Here is a 20,793-nt window from a genome sequence, read left to right on the forward strand (position 1 = left end):
CAGACCCGTCTGCCCTGCCGTCCGCCCTGTGTGCCAGGGCTGGTCATTCTCCATCCTTCTCAGTCTTATTTGGGAAACATGCCCCTCCAGCTGTCCTTCCATCACAGCACGAGTGAAATAAATGCTCACGATGGGCCCGGAGCCAGCTTTCCCCATAAGCTGACAAGGGGGGCCCTCTTGGAGCCTCCCGGGGGGCTGAGTCCCACCGCTCCAGCTTGAATCTTGGGGCGGGATAAGGACGTGGAGATGGGGAAGAAATGGACGCTCGCCTTCTATCCCCGGCCCCCTGCCTCGGCCTTGCCAGGGTCACTGCTCCAGACAAATGCTCAAGGCTCCGGGAACTGCGAGCCTTCCGAGGCTGCTGCACAGCGGCCGACTTGGGCTGCGCACCGGGGGCTCTGAAGTTCCCCAGCGGACAGAGCGAGGTTGGGAGGGAGGGAGGGGGAACGCGCGGCCCGATCGAGCCGGAGAAGGGTGGGCCAGAGCCGCGCAGGCCCCCAGATCCTCTCGGACTCTCCAGCAGGAGCTCGGCAACCACCTCCCAGCGGGTTCGCCTCCCAGCTCGGCTCCAGTTCGCATGCGCGGCAGTCCGGGCCCTCCCGCCCCGCCGGAGACCACGCCTCTGTCCCCAAATGGGCAGAGGCCGCCGGGCGGGGCTGGCCGCCGGGGAGTCCTAGCTCGAGCCCCCGCCCCAGGCCGGCCGCAGGCGTTCTCCGGCTGGAGCCCGAGGCCGCAGCGCGGGGCCGGCCCAGCCTCCATTCCAGTGCCGGCGCCGAGCCCAGCATCCCCGAGTCCGCTGGACCCGCGGCTGCGCGGCAGGTAGGAGGCGCTGCGCAGAGGGAGGCGTGTGCGAGCGCGCGCGGGTTCCAGTGTGTGTTTCGGGGCGGGGGGTGTGTGTGCGCGGGTGCAGCGCGGGCCAGTGCGTGCTCTGGGAGCACAGTCGGTGGGTGTGGGGGTGCGCATCCCGCAGCCGGGAGGAAGGAGGTGAGCGCTGGCCTTGGGGCCCCAGGGGGCGGGGACCTCTGCGATCCGCCCCGGCCCCCGGGCTCGTCCCCACCCCTCCCCGCGGCGAGGGGCCTCTTCCCACTGCACCCGGGTGCTGCGGAGCCGGGTTCCTAGTTCGGACGCGCGGGGCTTTAGCTCCCGGAGCTTGACCGGCTCTTCCCCACTTCTCACAATTGCGCTTTCCAGTCCCGGCTCAGCCCTCCGCCCGTTCAGTTCCACGCTCCCTCCCGCTGCCTCCCCATCCCCCGGCCCTGGCAGCTTGGACAGGGGGCAAGGCCCAAGCCGATTCCCTTCCTGACCCTCTTCTCAGCTTGAATCGGGGCCTTTTTCCGGGTCAGCTGGGCTTGGCTGTGGGCGTGTGAGGGGGCCGGGGAGGCAGGGTGAGCCGGGGGCTGGGGGATCGTGGACGTCTCTGATCCCGCCTCCGCCCTTCAGAGTTGGGAGTCAGAGGAGACCCGCCTGGGTCCCTGAGGTGAAGCAGATCTTTGACAGGTGCCAAGTTCAGGCTTCAGTTCATAGGGTGGGATTCAGCCCCAGACCCTAAGGGGCTGCGGAGGGTCGCGCGCAGAGGGTGAAGTGAGCTCCCCTCTCGGGGTTGCTGAACCAGAATTGGCACCTGGGTTGACCTGACTCTCCAGCCAGACTCCTCTCCCAGCACCAGCGCTGGAGAGGGGAGCGCGAGGACAAGTGTTCCTAGGATTCTGGGGAGGAAGAAATCTGGGCCGACTTCTTGGAGGAGAAGCGGTTTTGAGGGCGGGGCTCGTCTTATCCTAGGAGTGGGAGGCCTCCTGGAACTACGGTGTTCTGCTGCAGGGCTTGAGACCCTCCCATGCTGGGTCTTTGGGCCAGGTCCCTGCTCCAGCGCCCAGAGTCGGGGGTGGGGGGGGTGGGGGGGGGTGGGGAGGCCTGGCTGCTTTCCCAGGCTGAGGGACTGGGTGGGGCAGGGTGGGCCCAGCTGTTGCTGCTGGAGGCCAGAGCTGGGAGCCAGGGAGTGCTTAGGTGGGGCCATTGCCCTGGGGAGCCCTTCTTCCGACTGGGGAGGCAGATGGGTCCAACTGGAGCCCCTGCCCAGTTATCCCAGCGCTGGGAGCCAGTCCCCACCTGGGAGCTGGGGAGGATTTCACTGCCGAGGCTTCAGAGATGCTGGGTCTGGGAGGGAGGGGAAGTTGACCAAGCCGAAAGGAAAGGGCAGGGCACTGCAGCCCAGAGAATCCGTGGGTAGAGGCCTGGAGCTGGGCAACTGAACGGCAGTCCAAGGGGAGGGGCATTAAGTCAGCAGATGTGCCCCCTGGAAGCGTCATCTTGGTGATGGCGAGTTGCTATGGAGACCAGTGAGGAGGAGGCCTGGGCAGGGAGAGGCCCCCTCCTCTCTCCCCTCCCCAGCTCCCCTTGGGGGTCGGGAGATGGGGGGCATCCAGGTTTAGGGGTTCCAGAGCAAGAAGGTGAATGGGAGCTGCTCAGAGGTTGCATGGGGCCCCAGCCCGGGGAAGGGTTGGGGGAAGCCCTATCTGAGCTGGAGCCACCCTTGGGGTGGAGCAGGTCTGGGGAAGCCGCTGAGGTGGGGGTTGGACACGGGGGTGGGAGAGGCCTGTGGGCTTTCTGGGTGACATCCAAGATGCCGCTCCCAGGCCAGTGCTGTATCTGGCTGCTTCTGCCCCAGCCTTCCCTGCGGGCTCTCCGGACAGCCCAGAAGCCCCGGTCCCTGAAGCCCCCAGTGGGCACAGGGAAGCCTCCTTCCACGACCCCTCCCACCTGCAGGACCCTCCGAGTCTGGTTCTGCGCGTGACCTTGAGGCAGGGAACTTCCCCTGTGAGTCTCAGTTTCCTCATATGTGAAATGGGGACCAGTGCTGCCTAATCTTAGGGATTTGGGGCTCGAGGATGATGTTAAGTCATGCCCCTCAAAGCGCTTTGGGCAGTACATGGTGTTTGGTAGTCGTAACTAATAGTAACTAACAGCATCGCCTGGTCCCTCCTGGGGAAGGGACGACCTAGAGGAAGGAGGGGCCGACTTTGGGAGAAAAAAAGGGTCTCTCTCATCGCAGTGGAAGCCCCTCTTGGCTTCCATGGGTGAGAACCATGGCCCGCTCAGCTCCCTCCCATGGGTGGCTCCGTCTCTGGGGCCTGGCAGGCTGAGCTGGTCTTCTCACCTCGCCCCCGCCTGTCTTGCCCCCCCCATGTCCTCAAGTGTTTTGAGCCCCCCCTCCCTTTCCCCCTCTAGCCCCTCCAGAGACCTCATCTGTTCTTTCCCGCCTTGCCCTTGCTGCTCAAAGCAGTGCTTGGCGGGCCAGGGGTCCTGGGCCTCGCCTTCAGGCCCACCCCCCCTCCCCTGCTCCCTCAGCTCTGCAGCTTCTCCTTCTCCCTGGATTTTGCTTCCCTGACTTTGTTTTTGTTGTTTGGGGCCTCAGGCCTTGCCTTTCTCTGCTTACTAATGGCAAAATGGGCCAGGTCCCTTTGGAGTTCTCATCCAGGAGGTTTCAGGAAGCCAGCTTTGGATGTGGGAGGTGGTGAAATGTGAGCATTTGCTTGCCTGTAAGGGCCCGAGTTGCTGCTTCGCGCTCGAATCGTTCAGGGGTGTGTTTCTAGGGGCCTCAGCGTTCCCAGGGCCGGGGTGTCCCTGGCAGAGGCTCTGGTGGCCTGTGGGTGCGGGCTGTGGTTTTCTGCCACCAGGGTGCCTGAGGTCAGCTGAGGGACAATGGTCTGGTGGCCAGAGCAGACTCAGCCCATGATTGGTACCCAGCTGGCCAGGACGGTCAGGGGGTTCCCACAATGGCCACAGGCGCTTGCGGCCCCTGGGATGACAAAAGGCAGAGAGCCTGGCCGCCTGAGCTGTCTGCCCCTGGGCCGCCAGCCCCTGCCCCGGGGCCTCTGCTGCGGGGTAACTTCAGGGTGAGGTGGGTGGGATTTGATGGGTTTGTTGCTAATAATAGGAACCAGGACCCTGAAGTTTGGGGCGACTTTGTTTTCCTCTGGAGCAATTCAAGGAGTAATAACTTCATCCTCACTCACTTCCTTGAGCCCGAGAGCCTGCCAGGCTCCAGACTCACCCCAGGAACCGTATCCATGGTTTTCATTTCCTATCGCAGCTGTGTCACATCAACACAAATTTAGTGGCTTGAAACAACACTTTTTTTTCTCTTCCTGTTTTGGAGGTCAGCGTCTGAAAGGCGTCTTAGGGGCTAAAATCAAGGGGTGGGCAGGCTGGTTCCCTCGGAGGCTCCAGGGGAGCCTCTGTTCCTTGCGGCCCCCATCACCCCAGGGGCTCCTTCCGTTGTCACCTTGTACTTTTCCTCCTTCGGAGTCAGATCTCCCTCTGCACCCCGCGCCCCCCACCCCCGAACTCCTGTGACTACATTTAGGGGCCACCCGGATAATCCGGGATAATCTCCGCATCTCAAGATCTGTAATCACCTCTGCGCCGTCTCTTTGGCCCTATAAGGTAACCGTCTCAGGTTCCAGGGCTGAGGGCCTTGATGTCTGGGGGGTTATTCAGCCTCTTGCAGGAGCCAGCTGCGGTGGCATTGCAGGTGCCCTTCTCGGAGATCCCCGCCCTGGGCACCCACAGCTGCTGGTGCCCCCAGGAGGTCACCCGCCGTGTTGGTCCCCCACCCACCCCCACCCCAGCCTAGGGGCTTTTGCCGGCAGAGCCTGGGCAGCTGCACCTCTGGCCCAAAGCCCAGCCTGAGACCACAGTAGCCAGAGCCAGAGCTCAGGGATGTTTGGGAGAGGAGGATGTTGCTGGCTCGTCCCCAAAGTTGTCCCCATGACCAGACCCCATCCACTTTAAGCCTTTCAGAGTGGAGTTGATCTCAGAGCCACAGTCAGTGACCCCAGGGCTGTGCAGGGTCGCTGGATCCCCACCGTCACCCCGGGAGGGCCAGCCCTGGCGCCCACATTGCAGACGAGTGTACCAAGGCCGACTGGGGCTAAGTCCCACTTAGAGCAGAGATGGGACAGGAGGGGAACCAGGGGAGGGCACGGGGCCAGCAGAGCGGGAGACCTGCCTTTTACAGATGAGCGCTCCGAGCCACAGAGGAGGGAACCCTTTGCCCTCCCTCGGCCTCAGTCTCCTGGTCTGAGGATGAGGATGTAGACGGGGCGTCCTCAGGCTCTGATTCCTCCTCTGCCTGGGCGTGGTGGGGGGTGGGTATGGGGGGAGAGGCACTGGCAGTCAAGGCTGCCTTGGGCCCAAACATGGCACGAGGCAGAGAAGAGCCTGGAGCCCAGAAGTGCTGCCCACATGCCAATCACCCAGTGGTTGTCATCCTAGGAGGTGGTGAGCCTCCTGGGGCCTCCAAGGAGGGACTGGCAGCCACAGGCCCACTGAGCACCTGGCTGCATGCTGGGGACTCTGCCCCCGTCCGTAGGTCTGGGCCTCCCTTTCTTCATCCCGCCCTCTCTTTCTGCATCCTGGCCTCCCTGATGCTTCCCAGGCTCCCTGCCAGCATCCTGGCCTCCCTTTCTGTGTCTTGGCCTCCCTGCTGCTTCCTAGCCTCCCTGCTGCATCCCAGCCTCCCTGCCTGAATCCTGGCCTCCCTTGCTGCATCCTGGCCTCCCTTTCTGCATCCTGGCCTCCCTTTCTGCATCTTGGCCTCCCTGCTGCTTCCCGGTCTCCTTTCCATCCAGCCGGCTTATGAATCACCCAGGAGCACAGTTCACACCCCCGAGGGCTCAGCCTGGCTCTCAGGGCCCACGCCGACCCGCTGTGGCAGTGTTGTCCTGCTAGCTCCTCCCTTCCTCTCCCCTGCACCCTGTCCTCCAGCCTTGCCTAAAGGCCTTCTCCCTCCCAGAAGGTTCCATCCTCCATGGAACCTTCCATTTCTGTCCCGTAAGATCTCAGTCTACCCTTCGAGCTCCTCCTTCCATATCACCTTGTCCAGGAGCCTTTTCTGCCCCGTCTGAGTGAATCATTGCCCTCTTAGAGCAGATTTATCTCTCCTCCTCCAGGCTGACCTCCTGGGCTGAACCCTGTCCGATTCTTCACTGTCCCCTTGCCAGGCACAGAGCAGATGTGGGAAGGTCAGGGGTGGGGGCCACAACTGAGCTGGACTCCGTGGGGCTGATGAGTGGGTCTTTGCCTGAGTCGGCAGAGGATTGGGCCAGCAGAGCGGGGCTGTGACGTGAGACAAGCTCCTGGCTGTGTTCTGAAGGCGTCTCTTCCCTCTCTGAGCCCCTGGAGCTCATCTGTGCAGTGAGAACAGTACAGCTCATTTCTGAGGTTGTGCAAGAGCTCGACCTAGGAACTGAGTCTCAGTTTCCCAGTCTGAGAAATGGGCACCATCTCGTCAGGTTTCCAGCCTTGAGTTTTGCAGGCAGGTTGTGCTAGGGACGTGGACTGCCTATGCCAGAAGCAGGAAAAGAGGCTGTCCTGGTGACCAACCCAGCCGATTGGCAAAGAGCAAGAAGTGTCCCCCTCTCCACCATTCAGTGGTGAGAGCCTGCAGGCCAGAGAGGGCAGGGGCTTGCCTGGGGTCACGCAGCCCTGATCAAGTCTCATTTTTGTCAGGTTGTTTCCCTTGTCCTGTGGCTCCAGGTGTTGCCCCCCCAGGCCCGCCCCCAGGAGGAGAGGGAACAGCTGCTCCGGGGCCACTTGGGTGCACCTGCCGCTCCCCCGGCACCTTCTCCCCAGGATGTGATGCTGGGCTGGGTTTCCCAAGCCCCAGTGCGTTCAGAGCCCTGCCAGAGGCTGAGCCTTGGCCTGCCTGCTGCTTGGGAAGGTTCCCAGCGTCCTCTGGTCCCTGCCCACAGCTGGCAGATCCAGCTGGATGGTACCTGCTTCTCGGCTTCCTGGCCCTCCTCATGACACCTGCGTCCCAGTGGGAACCGCTGTGGGGCAGAGGCCTCGGGACTCAGCCAGGGCCATACAGGGAGCTGGCCCGAGGCAGGCTTTCTCCTCAAATACACTGCCAGGGGGACATCAGCGCCCCGAGACCACTGTCCCCCAGGAGAGACCCTCGCCCCAACACGTCTGGCCCTGCCCACCATCCCCCCTCGCCTCCTGGTCCAGAGCACCTTGGTCGGGTTTATATGTTAGAAAGATCCCTCTGGGGCCGGGCAGAGGCTGGATTGGGCACAGAAATGATGACAGGAGGGCGGCGGAGAAGAAAGACAGGATTGCTCAGTCCCGGGGCCGCCTGCTTGGCGCTGGCTGCAGTGACTCACGGTGCCTGGTCCCCTCTCTGGTCCCCTGGCTCTGCTGCAGGAGCCCAGAGCCCTGGGGGTCGGTCCCAGCCCAGCTCTCTCTCCTCACCCCCCTCTCCATCCTTCCTCAGCTGGGAGACGGGGTCCTGGGAGGCCCCAGGCCGACCACACGAGGACAGACAGACATGGGTTGAGCGCGTTATTGAAATGCTGGCTTGTGGGCCAGGAGGGCGGTGGGAGTGGGCTGTAGGGGAGACGGAATGAACATGGTGATAAAACCCACGCACACAGCCAGGCTGTCCCCAGATGGAGGCTCTGTCCCCTGCAGGCTCTCCCTGCCTCCCAGCCCAGGTCCATCGTGAAGGGACACCACCATTCGTCCCGCCCCTACAGCCCCACCTCTGGGAGCACTGAGCACAGCACATCTGGCTTCGTTCCTGGTCTGTGTCTGCCCCCCGGGCCCCTCCTCCCCTGGACTGCCTCGAGGACCTGACCCTCTGCTGTCAGCTCAGGGCCAGCCTGGAAGGGGGTGTCAGCAAAGATGAGCCTGTTGGAATGGTCTATTCTTGGCGTTGTTCTAAGACGCACCTGTTCTGCCCTTCCCCAGTCATGTGGCGGAGGGGAGGGAACCCTGCTCCCTGGATGGGTGGCTGGGGGAGGGAGGAGGGTGGGAAGGAAGGAGGAGGGTGGGGCTTTGCCTGCCGGGCATCCTTGGCTCCTTCTGTTGGCCCTGGATGACACCCACTCTAACCGGGCTATGCAGCATCAGGGCACCCACTGTGGGGTGTGGGAATTGGACACAGAGGAGGGACCCCCATCTCCCAACTGGCTGGGCACCAAGTAGAGTTGGTGACCCAGCTCTGGGACACGTCTGCGCTCTGTTCCACATCAGCCTGTCCATGCCAGCTCCGGGGGCATCCTTCTGGTTTCTCTGCCCGACTCTTGCCCGCTTCTAGCGCATTCTTCATGTGGCAGGCATGTAGACCTCAAATCCCTCCCCTGCTCACTCCCTCCCCGGCTCTCTGTCACTCAGGATGAAGGCCAATCCCTGTGCCTGGCTTTGCAGGGCCTCTGATCGGGGTCCGGGGCAGCCTGGCCCGCCATCTCCCCCAGCCACGGCCCCTCTGCCTCAGCTCAGTGTCTCTCCCTGGGCATCCTGCCTGTGCCTGGGGCTCAGAACGTCTCCTGAGGATGGTCCCTGGCCGGCTGGCACCCTCTTCTCAGAGAGGAAACCTTGGCGGGCTGCCCACTGGGGTGCAGGGACACCACCCCACCTTGTGGGACCCTCTGGTGGGCTTGAGCTCTCCAGGTGTCAAAGCCACAAGTGTCCCGAGAGACAGGAGGAGGCTTGCGGGAGGTCAGCCGGTGCGTGAAAAGGCCAGGCCGGGACTAGTGCTCTGACCCCCGCCCCCCCACCCTTTCCTGCCCCCCACCGCCCAGGTGAGTAGTGTCCAGCCGGACAGACTGGGCTGTGAGGGGCCCGGAACTGGGGGATCGAGCGTCCCTAGATTCAGATAGCCCTTCTCCCCCGGGCCCTTACTCTGGCCTTTCCGTTTTAACATTTTATTAAAGCGTAACTGACCTGCACAGCAGAATGTCAGTCATAGACGCCCCGCTCTGTGACCCCATCCTGCAGATCAAGGAGCTGTGTTACCAGAACCCCAGACCTCGTGGCCCTTCTAGTCACTACCCCCCAAGGCAGCCACCGTCCTGTCTTCTCCTCCTCACTGTTTTATTTTTTTGTCCTTTTAGGGCCGCATGGAGTTTCCCAGGCTAGGGGTAGAATCAGAGCTGTAGCTGCTGGCCTGCGCCACAGCCACAGCAACACCAGATTTGAGCTGCGTCTACGACCTACACCATAGCTCATGCAATGCCAGATCCTTAACCCGCTGAGCGAGGCCAGGGATCGAACCTGCGTCCGCATGGGTGCTAGTCAGATTCACTTCCTCTGAGCCACGACGGGAACTCCTTCTACTCATTGTTGATGGCTTATGTCTGCTTTTCAATTTTACATCAGTGGAATCATGATTTTGCTTCTCTTGTTTAATATTAAGCCCGTTAGAACCATCCGAGGAGTTGCGTGCAGCAATTAACTTGTTCTTTTTTTTTTTTCTGTCTTTTTAGGGCCGCACCCATGGCATATGGAGGTTCCTAGGCTAGGGGTCTAATCAGAGCTGTTGCCGCCAGCCTACATCACAGCCACAGCCACACCAGATCTGCACAGCCTCTGCGACCTACACCACAGCTCCCGGCCACGCCAAATCCTTAACCCACTGAGCGAGGCCAGGGATCCAACTTGCACCCTCATGGTTCCTAGTCAGATTTATTTCCGCTGTGCCATGATGGGAACTCCATAATTTGTTCATTTTTCGCTACTGTGGAATATTCCCTTAAACGCCATATTCATCCATTTTTTTTTTTTTTTTGGGGCGATGGACATTGGGTTATAATTTTCAGTTACTACTAATTACTACACATACTCCTGTGCCACACATCCTGGTACCTGTGTTTTGGTGACCACGTGCATACGTTTCTCTTGAGTTATATTCTCAGGAGTAGAGTTACTGAATGCTAGAGCTTGCATTTGTGTAGCTTCAGTAGATACAGGCAAGTGGTTTTGCAAAGTGGCTGAGTCAGTTTACATTCCCGGCACCAAAGTCAAAGAGCTGGACTTGAGAGAGAGAGAAAGGGAATGTGTGTGTGTGTGTATGTGTGTGTGTGTGTGTGTGTGTGTGTGTGTGTGGTGGTTGCAGCATCTCACTGTGTTTTTCCTTTGCATTTCCTTGGTTAGTGAGGTCAAGCACTTTGCTTCCTGTCTCTTGGCCATGTGGTCATTCTCGTTTTCTTGCACTTTTGGCAGAAAGCTTTCTTGTTTTCCCTTTCAGTTAGCCTTGCAGTCTCCGTGGAGTTGCTGTTGTGTACAGTGTGAAGTCAGGGTCAAGAGGAAGCTCTCTCTCTACACATGACCGGTCGGCCCAGCACCGTGCGTTGAAAAGCCCTTCCTTCCCCTAGTCCACTGTGGTGTTGCCTTTGTCAAAATCGGGTGTCCTTCTACTGGGGGCTTTTTGGTCTGTTCCATTGGTCTGTCTAGCCTGTGCCGACCCCACACTAGATCTCTGTGAAAGGTCTTGTGAACTGTGAGTGTGAGTCCCCCAGCTTGCTCTTCTTGTGTCTTTTGTCTTTTTAGGGCCGCACCTGCGCCATATGGAGGTTCCCAGGCTAGGGGTCGAATCAGAGCCGTTGCTGCCGGCCTACACCACAGCCACAGCCACACCAGATCGGAGCTGTGTCTGCGACCTACACCACAGCTCACGGCAACACCGGATCCTTAACCCACTGAGCGAGGCCAGGGGTCAAACCCGCAACCTCATGGTTCCTAATCGGATTCGTTTCCGCTGCGCCACGATGGGAACTCCCAGGGATAACTTTCTGACTGGCCTCTTTCTTTACTGCCACGTCAGAGCCCCCCTTAAAATGGTCGCAGTACTAACCCTGGCCTACTTTGGGAAGCCCTGCCGTGGTAAGGAGGCTAGAGCCTCGGTGTCCCGCTACCAAGGCTGGGCTGTGGCAGAGAGCGCCAGGGCTGCAGCCACATCTTCCCCAGACAACACGGTGTGGGTACCAGCTGGCACCCAGCCATCAGGCGCAGGAGGGAGGGCGGGAGAACGGCCTGGTCTAGTGGGAAGGGCGGGCCCTGGCCTTCAGGGGACCTGACAGCTGCTGCGGCTCTGACGTGGAAGCCTGAGCCTCCTCGGGAGTCCTGGCCGCTCTTTGAGCCCGTTTTCCCATCCCATTTGTGAAGGAATTCCTCCTGCATCCCCTGCCTTGGCTCATTCCGTCTATATTCCCCGAATCGAACCCCCGCCCCAATATTGGACCCTAGGGGTACAGAGAGGAGCTGGACACAGGCTCCGGTGCTGGAGGGGTGTGGGCAGGCTTGGTACCATGTAATGGGCACTCTCACGGGGCTCCAGGACCGCAGAGGTGGAGAGAGGAGTGATGTCAGGGGCAAGTGGGAGGAGCTTGAGCTGAGTCTTTTTTTTTTTTTTTTTTTAAATCTTTTTAGGGCCTCACCCATGGCATATGGAGGTACCCAGGCTAGGGTTCGAATCAGAGCTTCAGCTGCTGGCCTACACCACAGTCACAGCAATGCCAGATCTGAGCTATGCCTGCGACCTACACCACAGCTCAGAGCAACGCCGGATCCTTAACCCACTGAGCGAGGCCAGGGATCGAACCTGTGTCCTCATGGATGCTAGTTGGATTCACTTCCGCTGCACCCTGGTGGGGACTCCACGCTGAGTCTTGAAAGGTGACGGGGAGTCAGTCATCCAGGCACATGCACGGGTGGATGGATGGTGTGTGCGAAGGCCCGGAGGGGGCAGCTCCCGGAAACTTCGAGGGGCTTGTCGCACTGGACCTTAGGTCTGGGGCGGAGACTGGCAGGGGAGGGAAAGGGCAGGCTCCAGTGGGGAGCAGCTGGGAGACTTGGCCTGTGCCCTTAGCGCCTGGCTCCAACACGGTGCAAGAACGTCAGAAGACAGGCGAGTGTCCTGGCCCCAAGCTCAGACCCGGAGACCAGAGGCTGGGGTTTGGAGCCGGCTTTCCTGATCCCTGGTTTATCCGTGTCCGTCCGTGGTTAAGCCTGGAGCCATAGGGAGAGAGGTTGGTGACTCTGTGACCTCTTAGGCGGCTGACCCAGTGGATGGGGTGGGAGGTGACCTGGGGGCAGCTGCAGGGGGCTGGAGGACAGCCAGCATGAGGAGTGGCCTGGCATAAGTAGGGCAGGGCCAGCCTGGCGGGCAGGGCGAGGCTGGAGAGATGGCTGCGCTGGGTCAGACCCTCAGCAGCCAGGCCGACCCCTGTTTTCCTGGACCCCTACCTGGCCGAGTTTCCCCTCTCTGACCCCCCTCCCTCTGTCCTCAGGAGCTGGCCGCTGCGTGGCCTGGACGGCTGCCCGCACCCTCCTTGTGCACCAGCCGGCCTGCGTGACCTCGGCCAGCTCGCTCCGCCTTCCTGGGCCCTCGGGGCTCTGAATGCTGAACTTGCCAGAGCTGATTTCTGGGCTCCTGCTTTCAGCTTCTTTGATCTAATTCTTGCAGCTTAAATTGCTTCCTGAGCAGGCCCCACCGGAAACTGTGGAGCGGACCTGAGGGCTCTCCTGGTGGCTGTGTGCCAGAGCCCAGGGCTGCCTCTCCGGGCTCCCCCTTCTCTTTTCCTCAGGCCTCCCAGGCTGGGAGGGTGGGTGGGAAGAGGCAGGGCTCTTAGCCTTCCTGGGCAGGGGGATGACCAGAGAGGCTAAGGGCTTAGGCTGAGGTCACACAGCAGTGGAACAAGCAGGCCCCCTAGGACATGGGGCCTGTGGGTCCAGAGCGGAGGTGGCCGGCCCTCAGCCCCTCAGCAGGCAGGGACCATCCGCCGTCCCCGCTTTCCCTGCTGTCCAGCCTGTTCTCACCGCCCTCTTCTCACCTTCCCTTCCTGTCTCCCCCCATGAATCCCCTTCACGTTTCCTTTCCTGTGGGGCTGGGCCTGCCAGGGCGTGTGTGTTGGGGGGGTGAGCCCGGACCTGCCTGGCTCTCGCCCCCTTCTCCTGCGCTCTGGGGTCACCAGGCCAAGATGGAGGCTCCAGCGTCAGAGGATGTGGGTTCAAATCCAGACTCTGCCATGGACCTTGCCCCCAGCCCCTCCCTGTCCAGGCCACCTCAGTGCTCTTTTCTGAAAAAGGGTCACAATGAAAGGCCTCCCCGGCAACTCCTAAACACAAGCCCGAGGTTCTCTCTCGGGAGCGTGAGACGGCTCGTCTTCTCCTCTCCCCTCCCGTCCCTCTGGTGCGCTGAGCAGACTCCTCAGCCTGGGGTTCATTATCCCAGCATCTTTCAGGTATTGCAGCAACAGGGTTCCCCTCATGGAGGTAAGAAAATGGGGGACCAGAGAGGTTGAGAGACTCGTCGAAGGCCACACAGCAGGCAAATGATGCAGCTAGGGCTGGTGTCCACATCAGGCTTGCTCTCACCCCGGCCTTCACCCCAGAAGCAGGCCTCCTGTGCCTCAGTGTCCCTCAGCTGGGCTGGGAAGTTGAGGCCGGAGTCTCAAGGTGGGGGCTGCAGCGTGGCCCTGAGCAGGTCCCATGATAGGTAGGCCTGGGGGTGTGGAGCTCCCAGATGGAGTCTGAGGTACAGGGGCCTTGATGGGGTGGCGCTCAGCATCTGGCTGCTGCCCTTCCTCCCTCCCCGCTCCCCTCCCTGAGCCCAGTCCGTGTCTCTTGCATTTGGTGGGCACAGGCACAAGGGGGGCTGGAGGGGGGATGCTGATGGCGACGGTGCCTTCCGTGTCGGGCTCTGTGCCAGGGCTGCTCGCAGATGGATTCAGGGCCAGCCTCTGCTGTGGGATTTGGCCCTCACAGGAGATGGGCTGGTTGGGAGCCTAGAAGGGGGGTGCAGGCTGAATGCAGGGCCATGGGGGCCATCAGCCGGGGGAGGGGAGCTGATGCAGGGCTTGGTGCTGCTTGTAGGGGACCCTGAGCGGGAGGGGCGGGTGGAGACAGGAGACGGGTCAGGACCGGCGCCAGATGCCCGAAGCTGAAGAGGAGGAGGCTGTTGCAGTGAGATGCTGCGAGGTCTGGTCCGGGAGGCCGTGTGGGAGGGTCTGGCTTTGGAGATGGGGAGGTTGCAGGGTGGGGATGGGGGGTCCTCGAGGGAGGTAAGGTCCCCAGATCAAGGGCAGTGCTCCAGAATTGCGGAGGGAAGGCAGGGCGCTGGAGGGAGGAGGTGAGTGGGAATGGGGCCGATGGCTGCGGGGGGTTCCAGGGCCCGGGGTTTCAGCTCAGGACAGGTATGTGGGCTCTAGGCTAAGGTGAGAGGGTCCAGAAGAGGGAACTTTGGGACAATGTGGTTGTTTTCCTGCAGATGTGACACCAGCCAGGGGGATGTGACACCAGCCAGGGAGTTGCCGAGGTGCCGCTTGTCTGATTCCGCCCGGAAGTTCTGGGGGGGGGCTGGTGGAACAGCGGAAGGGAGGGGTGGGTGCAGGTCCTGCCCTCGGCCTGATGCCGTTGCCTCTGAGCCTCAGCAAATGAGGCGGTTCAGGCTGTGGGGTCGGGCCAGTCGGTTTTTCTCCCTGCTCTGCGCGTTCCAGCTGTGTGACCTCGGGCCGGTCTCTCTCCCTCTCTGAGCCTCGGTTCCTGGCCTGGACCATGGGGATGAGGTTGGCCACTTTCCGGGGCTGTGGGGAAGGGGGCACGTGGGAACCCGTGCTCAGGAAGGGATCTCATCTCCTCTCCCCCCAGGTGCCCCGGGAGCCGCCCGCTGCTGCCTGGCCTCGGCCTCCCCGCCCGGGGCAGCGGCCACCATGTTCTCATGCGTGAAGCCCTATGAGGATCAGAACTACTCGGCCCTGAAACGGGCCTGTCTGCGAAGGAAGGTGCTCTTCGAGGACCCCCACTTCCCGGCCACCGACGACTCACTCTACTACAAGAGCACCCCAGGGCCCACGGTCCGGTGGAAGCGCCCCAAGGTCAGTGTCTGGTCTGAGCTGGAGCCAAGGCGGGCGGGCCTGACCTGCCCAATCTGATGGGGACAGTGAGTGGCTGGGAGGAGTCACCCCGAGGCTCCAGGCGACCGAGAGGCTGCTGCTGGGCCTGCCTGCTGGGGGATTTTGTTTTTTGTCTTTAAGCCACCTTGGCAAGTTGGAGGCGCCCAGGCTAGGGGTCCAATCCAAGCTACAGCTGCCGGCCTACACCACAGCTCATGGCAACGCCGGATCCCTAACCCCCTGAGCGAGGCCAGGGATTGAACCCACATCCTCACGGATGCTAGTCAGGTTTGTTAACTGCTGAGCCCCGACGGGAACTCCTGCTGTGGGATTTCATCCAGACGGGAGCCAGGAGACAGCCCCCAAGTCCACGGCCACCAGTGCCCTGCCAGGACCTTGCCCCCTCCCTGGGCCTCAGCTTCCTTAAGAGGAAAGTGGGGCCCTCTCTTCTGCCATCATCCTCTGGGCTCATTTTGGGGCTGAAAATGAAATGATATGGCTGTGGCCCTTTTTTCGTACAATGTAGAGTGACATTCAAGTGTAAGGTGTTGACTTTGCTGTTGTTATAATGATTCGGAATTGTCACTTGCTGCCCATGGAAGCTATTTATTATGATGGTTAATCAGTAATAATGGAAGTTGTAAAACATAATAGTACCTCATAGGGTGGTTGTGAGCGTTAAGAGAGATGATGCATGCAAGTCTGGCACCGAGCCTGGCACCCATCCTGCAGCCGTCACCGTTACTGTTGGGATGGGTGAATTCTAGAGCGTCCGTCTGGTGGCTCCGTCCCCCGTCCCGGCCGTGGTCACTGAGGCTGGAATGTATTGAACCCAAGTGTCTGGCCTCACAGCGTGAGCTCATCTCTTTCACCCCGATTCCTGAGTGTGAGAGTGGGTGTCCCTGCGGGCCTGGGTGACGAGGAGGCTGCGGCCCCAGGCTCCCTCTGTGGTCGCCCCTGCTGTGCTGGTGACCCTGAGCGTTGGTGGCCCCGAAGGCACTTTAGTGCAAGAGTCAGTGCTGGGGCGCCTGGGGTGGCGCGGAGAAACCCCTTTGCCCAGTGCTCAGAGGAGCCTCTCAGGGTTGAAAGGTGAGAGGCATCATGTGAGAAAGATGCCAGGTTGATTTGGGGCGCGGTGGGGACGTGGGGCGGGTAGGGGGTTAGCAGAGAGGAAGCCCGGGTCCCATTGCCGGCCAGGCTCTCGGCAGTGCCGGGCAGGGCAGACTTGGCCTTGACAGAACCCTCTGCGGCCTCCCGGAAATTTGGGAAGGTGGGATTTCATTTTCAGGTTCCTGTCCTGGGCTAGGCTCTCAGCCCCTTCCAGCTCCGAAAATCCTGTTTTCTTGGAGGGTACTTTAGAGCTAGGGCAGCTGAGTCCGAGAGGGCAGGCCTGGGCCCCGGTGCCAGGAGCCCTGCCTGGCAGCCAGCACCCTCCCTCCCCTGGCCCAGCTCTCCAGTACCCGATACAGGGTTGCTGGTGCCCCCTGGGACTGGTACAGTCTCTGACCCCTGCCTTGGTTCTCCAGAGCTCCCAGCCCCCTCCGGCCTGCCCTCGGATTCCTGCCCCCCTCCCCTCCTTTGTTTGAAGGGTGGGCAGGAGGCCCGCCTCAAAAGGCCTTTGTGAGGCTTTGGCTGCACTGACCGGGGAGACTCTTGACTTTGTGCCCTCCCCTTACTCCACCCCCTCACTACCCCGTTCTGACCCCCTCCTGCCCCTGGGCCTCACTCTGACGTCTTAGATCCCGCAGCTCCGGAAGGACGCTGGTGAGGGGCCAGTTGGGCTCGATGCAGTGAGAGGAGGAGGAGGTGCCAAGCTGGCTGGGCTCGGCCATTCCCCTGCTGTGTGACCCTGCTGGAGTCACCTGCCCTCTCTGGGCCCCTTTCCCTTCCGATCGGGGGCTCTTGCCCCGCTGCTCTCGCCTTCACTGCCTTCCTCACTGGGCTTGGTGCCTGTGCTCTGGATGCGGAGGCCAGCGAGACACTTGTGGTGGCTGGTGTCTGAGTGGGGCCCGGGGCAGCAGTGGGGGTCAGTTCCCAGTTGGGAGGCAGTTCAGGGCCAGGCCTACTGAGTGGTGCAGACCGTGTGCCCTGGGGAGGGTGGGTGGCCATGTGTAAACAGCGCTGCGGGTGGTGGCAGGGCCGGGCAATGGCCAGGATGCAAAGGGCAGGATGCGGGGCTGGTGGAGCAGGAAGTCAGGCTCGATGGCCGCGGGGGATGGGGTGGGGCTGGCCAGCGGGGTGACCATGAACTCCGGGCTGCTTGGCGCTGGGCCAGTGAGATGGAACTTTGGCCGCCAGCCGTGTTTCTTTGGAGTCCCACTTCCTGGGTCCTGGGACCCGTGTGCAGATAGAGCCCAAAGCCGATTTCCGGGAGAAGCCCTTCCTCGCTCCCCTCCCAGGCCAGCTCCTCGTGCGGTTTGTTGGCGTCTGTTCCTGGGGACCCCTCCTCAGCCAGCCTCCCTGCTGCCGCCTCCTCCCTCCTCCTCCTGCGATGGGGCGACGAGGCTGGCTTTTCAGCCAGATGATCTTGGCCCTGCTTGACAGAGATGTGACCTTGAGCCGTCCTGTCCCCAGGCCTCAGTTGCCTCCCCTGTACCCAGGGAGAGGGGGCCCTACTGCTTGTGGTTTCTGGAGATGGAAGGGACATTCAGGACCCGGGCTGTCGGACACACGGGAGGCAGATGACAAACAGGCTGCCTGGTCTCGGCCACCTGCTCCTGCCAGCGCGTGGTGGGGACCTGGAGCCTGCCCTGCCCGGAAGTCCCACCTCTTGTGGACTCTGCAGGTGGGGCCAGGCTGGTCCATTTCCGTGCCACCCACACCCTGCCCCCTCCCAGGTCCCTTGTTACTTGTAAACATCTGCCAGCCCCGCTCTAGGCCCATCCAGGGAGCTAAGAGATTGCAGGAGGCCTGTGACTCGGGGTGGGGGGGGCCTCCTCCTCTCTCAGGCCCACTTGTACCGCCCCCCCGCCTCCCAGCGAGGGGCAGAGTACCCATCACAGCCCATCCTGCCGTCTGCCCCTCCCCATCCCTGGGGAAAAGCCTGCAGTTCCTTTGGATGGATTCAAGAAGAAAACAAGTAGGGAGCTCCCGCAGAAATGAATCTGACTAGTATCCATGAGGATGCAGGTTCGACCCCTGGCCTCGCTCAGTGGGTTAAGGATCCGGCATTGCTGTGAGCTGTGGTGGAGGTCACAGACGCGGCTCGGATCCTGCGTTTCTGTGGCTCTGGCGTAGGCCAGTGACTACAGCTTCGATTCGACCCCTAGCCTGGGAACCTCCATATGCCGCGGGAGCGGCCCAAAGAAATAGCAAAAAGACAAAAAAAAAAAAAAAAAGAAGTATCATGCTGCCTGCCCTGTCAGTAACAGGGAATGCCTGTGGTCCAGCAGCTTCAGCCTGCAGCCCGAAGGGGAGTTAGGAGGAGAAGGCACAGGATACAAGCCCCGAAGAGCTGAGGTGCATATCAAGGGGGTGATTTCACTGAGCCCAGACTCCTGCATCTTCTCCTCCGTAGAAAAGCGCTAAATTCCTTAAATCCTAGAAAAGTGCTAAATTCCTTAAATCGAGACACCTAGTTTTCTCTTAACAGTAGCCTTTTGTCCCAACTACCTGGTGGTGTTGCAAAAACGCCTGTATACCCTGGCTTCCTGCCTCTTCCTCTTCTGAACCGTTTGCTCAGTGTTTACCTGAGAGGCTGCCTCCTGGGCCTGAAGTCCTAAGAAGGTCTGCGGAGGAAAACCCAACACCCAGCTTTTAGGATGGACATTTGTTTTTTCAGTCGACAGGTCCTACCCTCAGACGTCCGTTTTGCAGCGTCCCAGAAGGCCTGCAAGGTGGCCTGGTTGGTGGTCCCCCGTCCTGTGTCTGGGGCTCAGGCTCACCCCAGCCCCTGGAGACGGCCCTGCTCCTTGGCTGTGCGAAGCCCATTTATGCCACAACACAGGCAGGGTGTGCGGCCCTCTGGGCCTCTGCCCTGCCCAGGAATGAGCCCCTTCCGGGCACAAGCTTGGGTGACCTCGAAGGGTGGGAGGAGGGGGGAGCCTGGGGCCAGGAAGCAAGTCTGTTCCCCCGCCCCCAATGCAGCCCTGTTTTCCAGCCCAGCCAGCGGTCTTCTGGTCCTTTCCGGGCCTCAGGTTCCCCCATTGTCTAATCCACTCCTGTTGTGATCTTAGAGTCCCGGAAGGAGGCGATGGGGGTGGAGGTGGATGGGTAAGCGGGAGGGGAGAGAGGAAGCTGGAAGGTGCCCTGCTGACTGGCTGCTTTGCGTCTCTACACCCAGCCTCGAAACCTGAAGTTCTGGTTCAGGGAGAGGTGGTTACGGGCTATGACCTGTGTCCCGTGGAGCTGGTCTAACAGCCTGGGAGCAGCTGGGAGGTGACAGATGACCGCAGGGGCAGAAGGCTGTGTCCCAGAGAGAAGTATGTTGACCAGAGGAGTGGTTCCCCCAGCCCTGGGGGCGGCCCTGCCTGGGAGCTCTCGGGCTGTGGGAGAGACTTAAAGGTGAACCCCAGTGTGGACAGCGAGGGGAGGGAGCCCAGGCAGCTGGGGCCCTAGGGAGGCTGGCGTGAGAGGTGGCATCTGTCTCGAGGCTGTGGCTGGATCCCCTTTGGGGGGGAGTTTGGAGTCTCTGTTCCCCTCTGGGGCCTCCCTGCCCACCAGGCTCTCCATGCCTGCTGAGCTGGTGTCCCCACCTCCAGGCAGCCTCCTCTGACCTCTCCCTGGGTTCCTGCTGTCACAGCTGGGCGCACACGGAGGGCCACAGCCAGGCTTCTCCTCGTCAAGAGGTCAAGGGCTCTGCCTTTGGGCTGGGACCTTCCCTGGCTGGCTCTGTGCCCTGGGCCTAGATAATGGCCCAGGAAGGGTGAAAGGACGAACACTGGTCTTGAGAAGCCTGCCCTGTGGTGACGAGGGGGAGGGTCTGTGCTGCACTTGACCCCTTGGTCTCATTACTATACAGCAAGTGGCCTTAGCCTGGCAGGGGACAGGTGCGGGGGGCGGGGAGGGCACAGCTGGGCACACAGCACATGCCCAAGTCATTGTGAGCTGTTTGCTTTGTTTTCTTTTTTTTAATCTTTTTGCTTTCGAGGGCCGCACCCATGGCATATGGAGGTTCCCAGGCGAGGGGTCCAATCAGAGCCGCAGCCGCCGGCCTACGCCAGAGCCACAGCAACACGGGATCCGAGCCGAGTCTGCGATCTACACCATAGCTCCCGGCAATGCCGGATCCTTCACCCACTGAGTAAGGCCAGGGATCCAACCCGCGTCGTCATGGATGCTAGTCAGGTTTGTTAACTGCTGAGCCCACGACGGGAACTCCTGTGATCTGTTTTTGATGGTCGCATTCAGAGCATCCCAAGGTGGCCGCAGGACTCCAGGGCTGACCCCAGGTTCTGCCACCTGCCGGTGGTTTCTCTAGCTTGAACTGGCAAACCTGCACCTCTCCTGGGAGCGGGGATGCAGATCACCTCCTCTCCGCTCCTTCCCAGGCTGGCGGATTCGCCCCAGGTCCCTGCTCCATCACAGTGAATCAGGGCAGTGCTGAGCCTGGAACCCGAGACCCCTGACTGCTGAGTTCGGTCCCTCCCAGGGGCTGGGCCAGAGTCCTGTTCTGGGGCAGCAGGGCCAGGCTGGGGTGGCTGGACCTGCCCTGGCGGCTGCCCTGGCGGCTGCTCAGTGGGGAGCAGAGCCCTATTCGGGGCGCTAGGCTCTACCTCATGGGTCCAGGGCCTCGTGACCTGGGCGTCACTGCCTCCGCCTGGGCCTCGGCGTCTTCCTCTGTGAAATGAGTGGTCCTGTCTCTGTGCAGGGCCCTGCCTGGAGGATCTGAAGGGAGCAGTGCCTCCAGGGTCCCCTCCTGTGATGCCAGGTGGTAGCTGTCTCTTTCCGGGAGGGGGATGTGACTGGGGTCCCCCAGATATGAAACCCCCTGCATTCCTGTCCTGCCCGCCCTTCTGGGCCCTAGGGAGGCAGAAGCTGAGTCATGGCCCCCTCTGGTTCCATGCTGGGCTGGCTGTGGGTCAGGGCCTGGCAGATATGATAAGGAAGGCCAGGCTTCTCACTCTGCTTCCTAAGAGCTCACTGGGTTGCTATGGCCTGGGGCAGTGCCACTCACACT

General features: G+C 61.4%; 1 protein-coding gene across 1 annotated transcript in view; it reads left to right on the forward strand.

The window, feature by feature from the left end:
* The first annotated feature begins 647 nt into the window (after positions 1–647).
* The window catches only part of CAPN5 (calpain 5), a 53,058-nt gene continuing 32,912 nt past the window's right edge, over positions 648–20,793 (forward strand). Inside the window, 2 exon segments of the mRNA XM_047752237.1 lie at positions 648–819; positions 14,431–14,657. Coding sequence (XP_047608193.1) covers positions 14,493–14,657 — 165 coding nt within the window. The 5' untranslated portion in view covers positions 648–819; positions 14,431–14,492.

This window comes from Phacochoerus africanus, chromosome 11 (genome assembly GCF_016906955.1).
Source record: "Phacochoerus africanus isolate WHEZ1 chromosome 11, ROS_Pafr_v1, whole genome shotgun sequence".
In the NCBI taxonomy this organism is placed as follows: domain Eukaryota; kingdom Metazoa; phylum Chordata; class Mammalia; order Artiodactyla; family Suidae; genus Phacochoerus; species Phacochoerus africanus.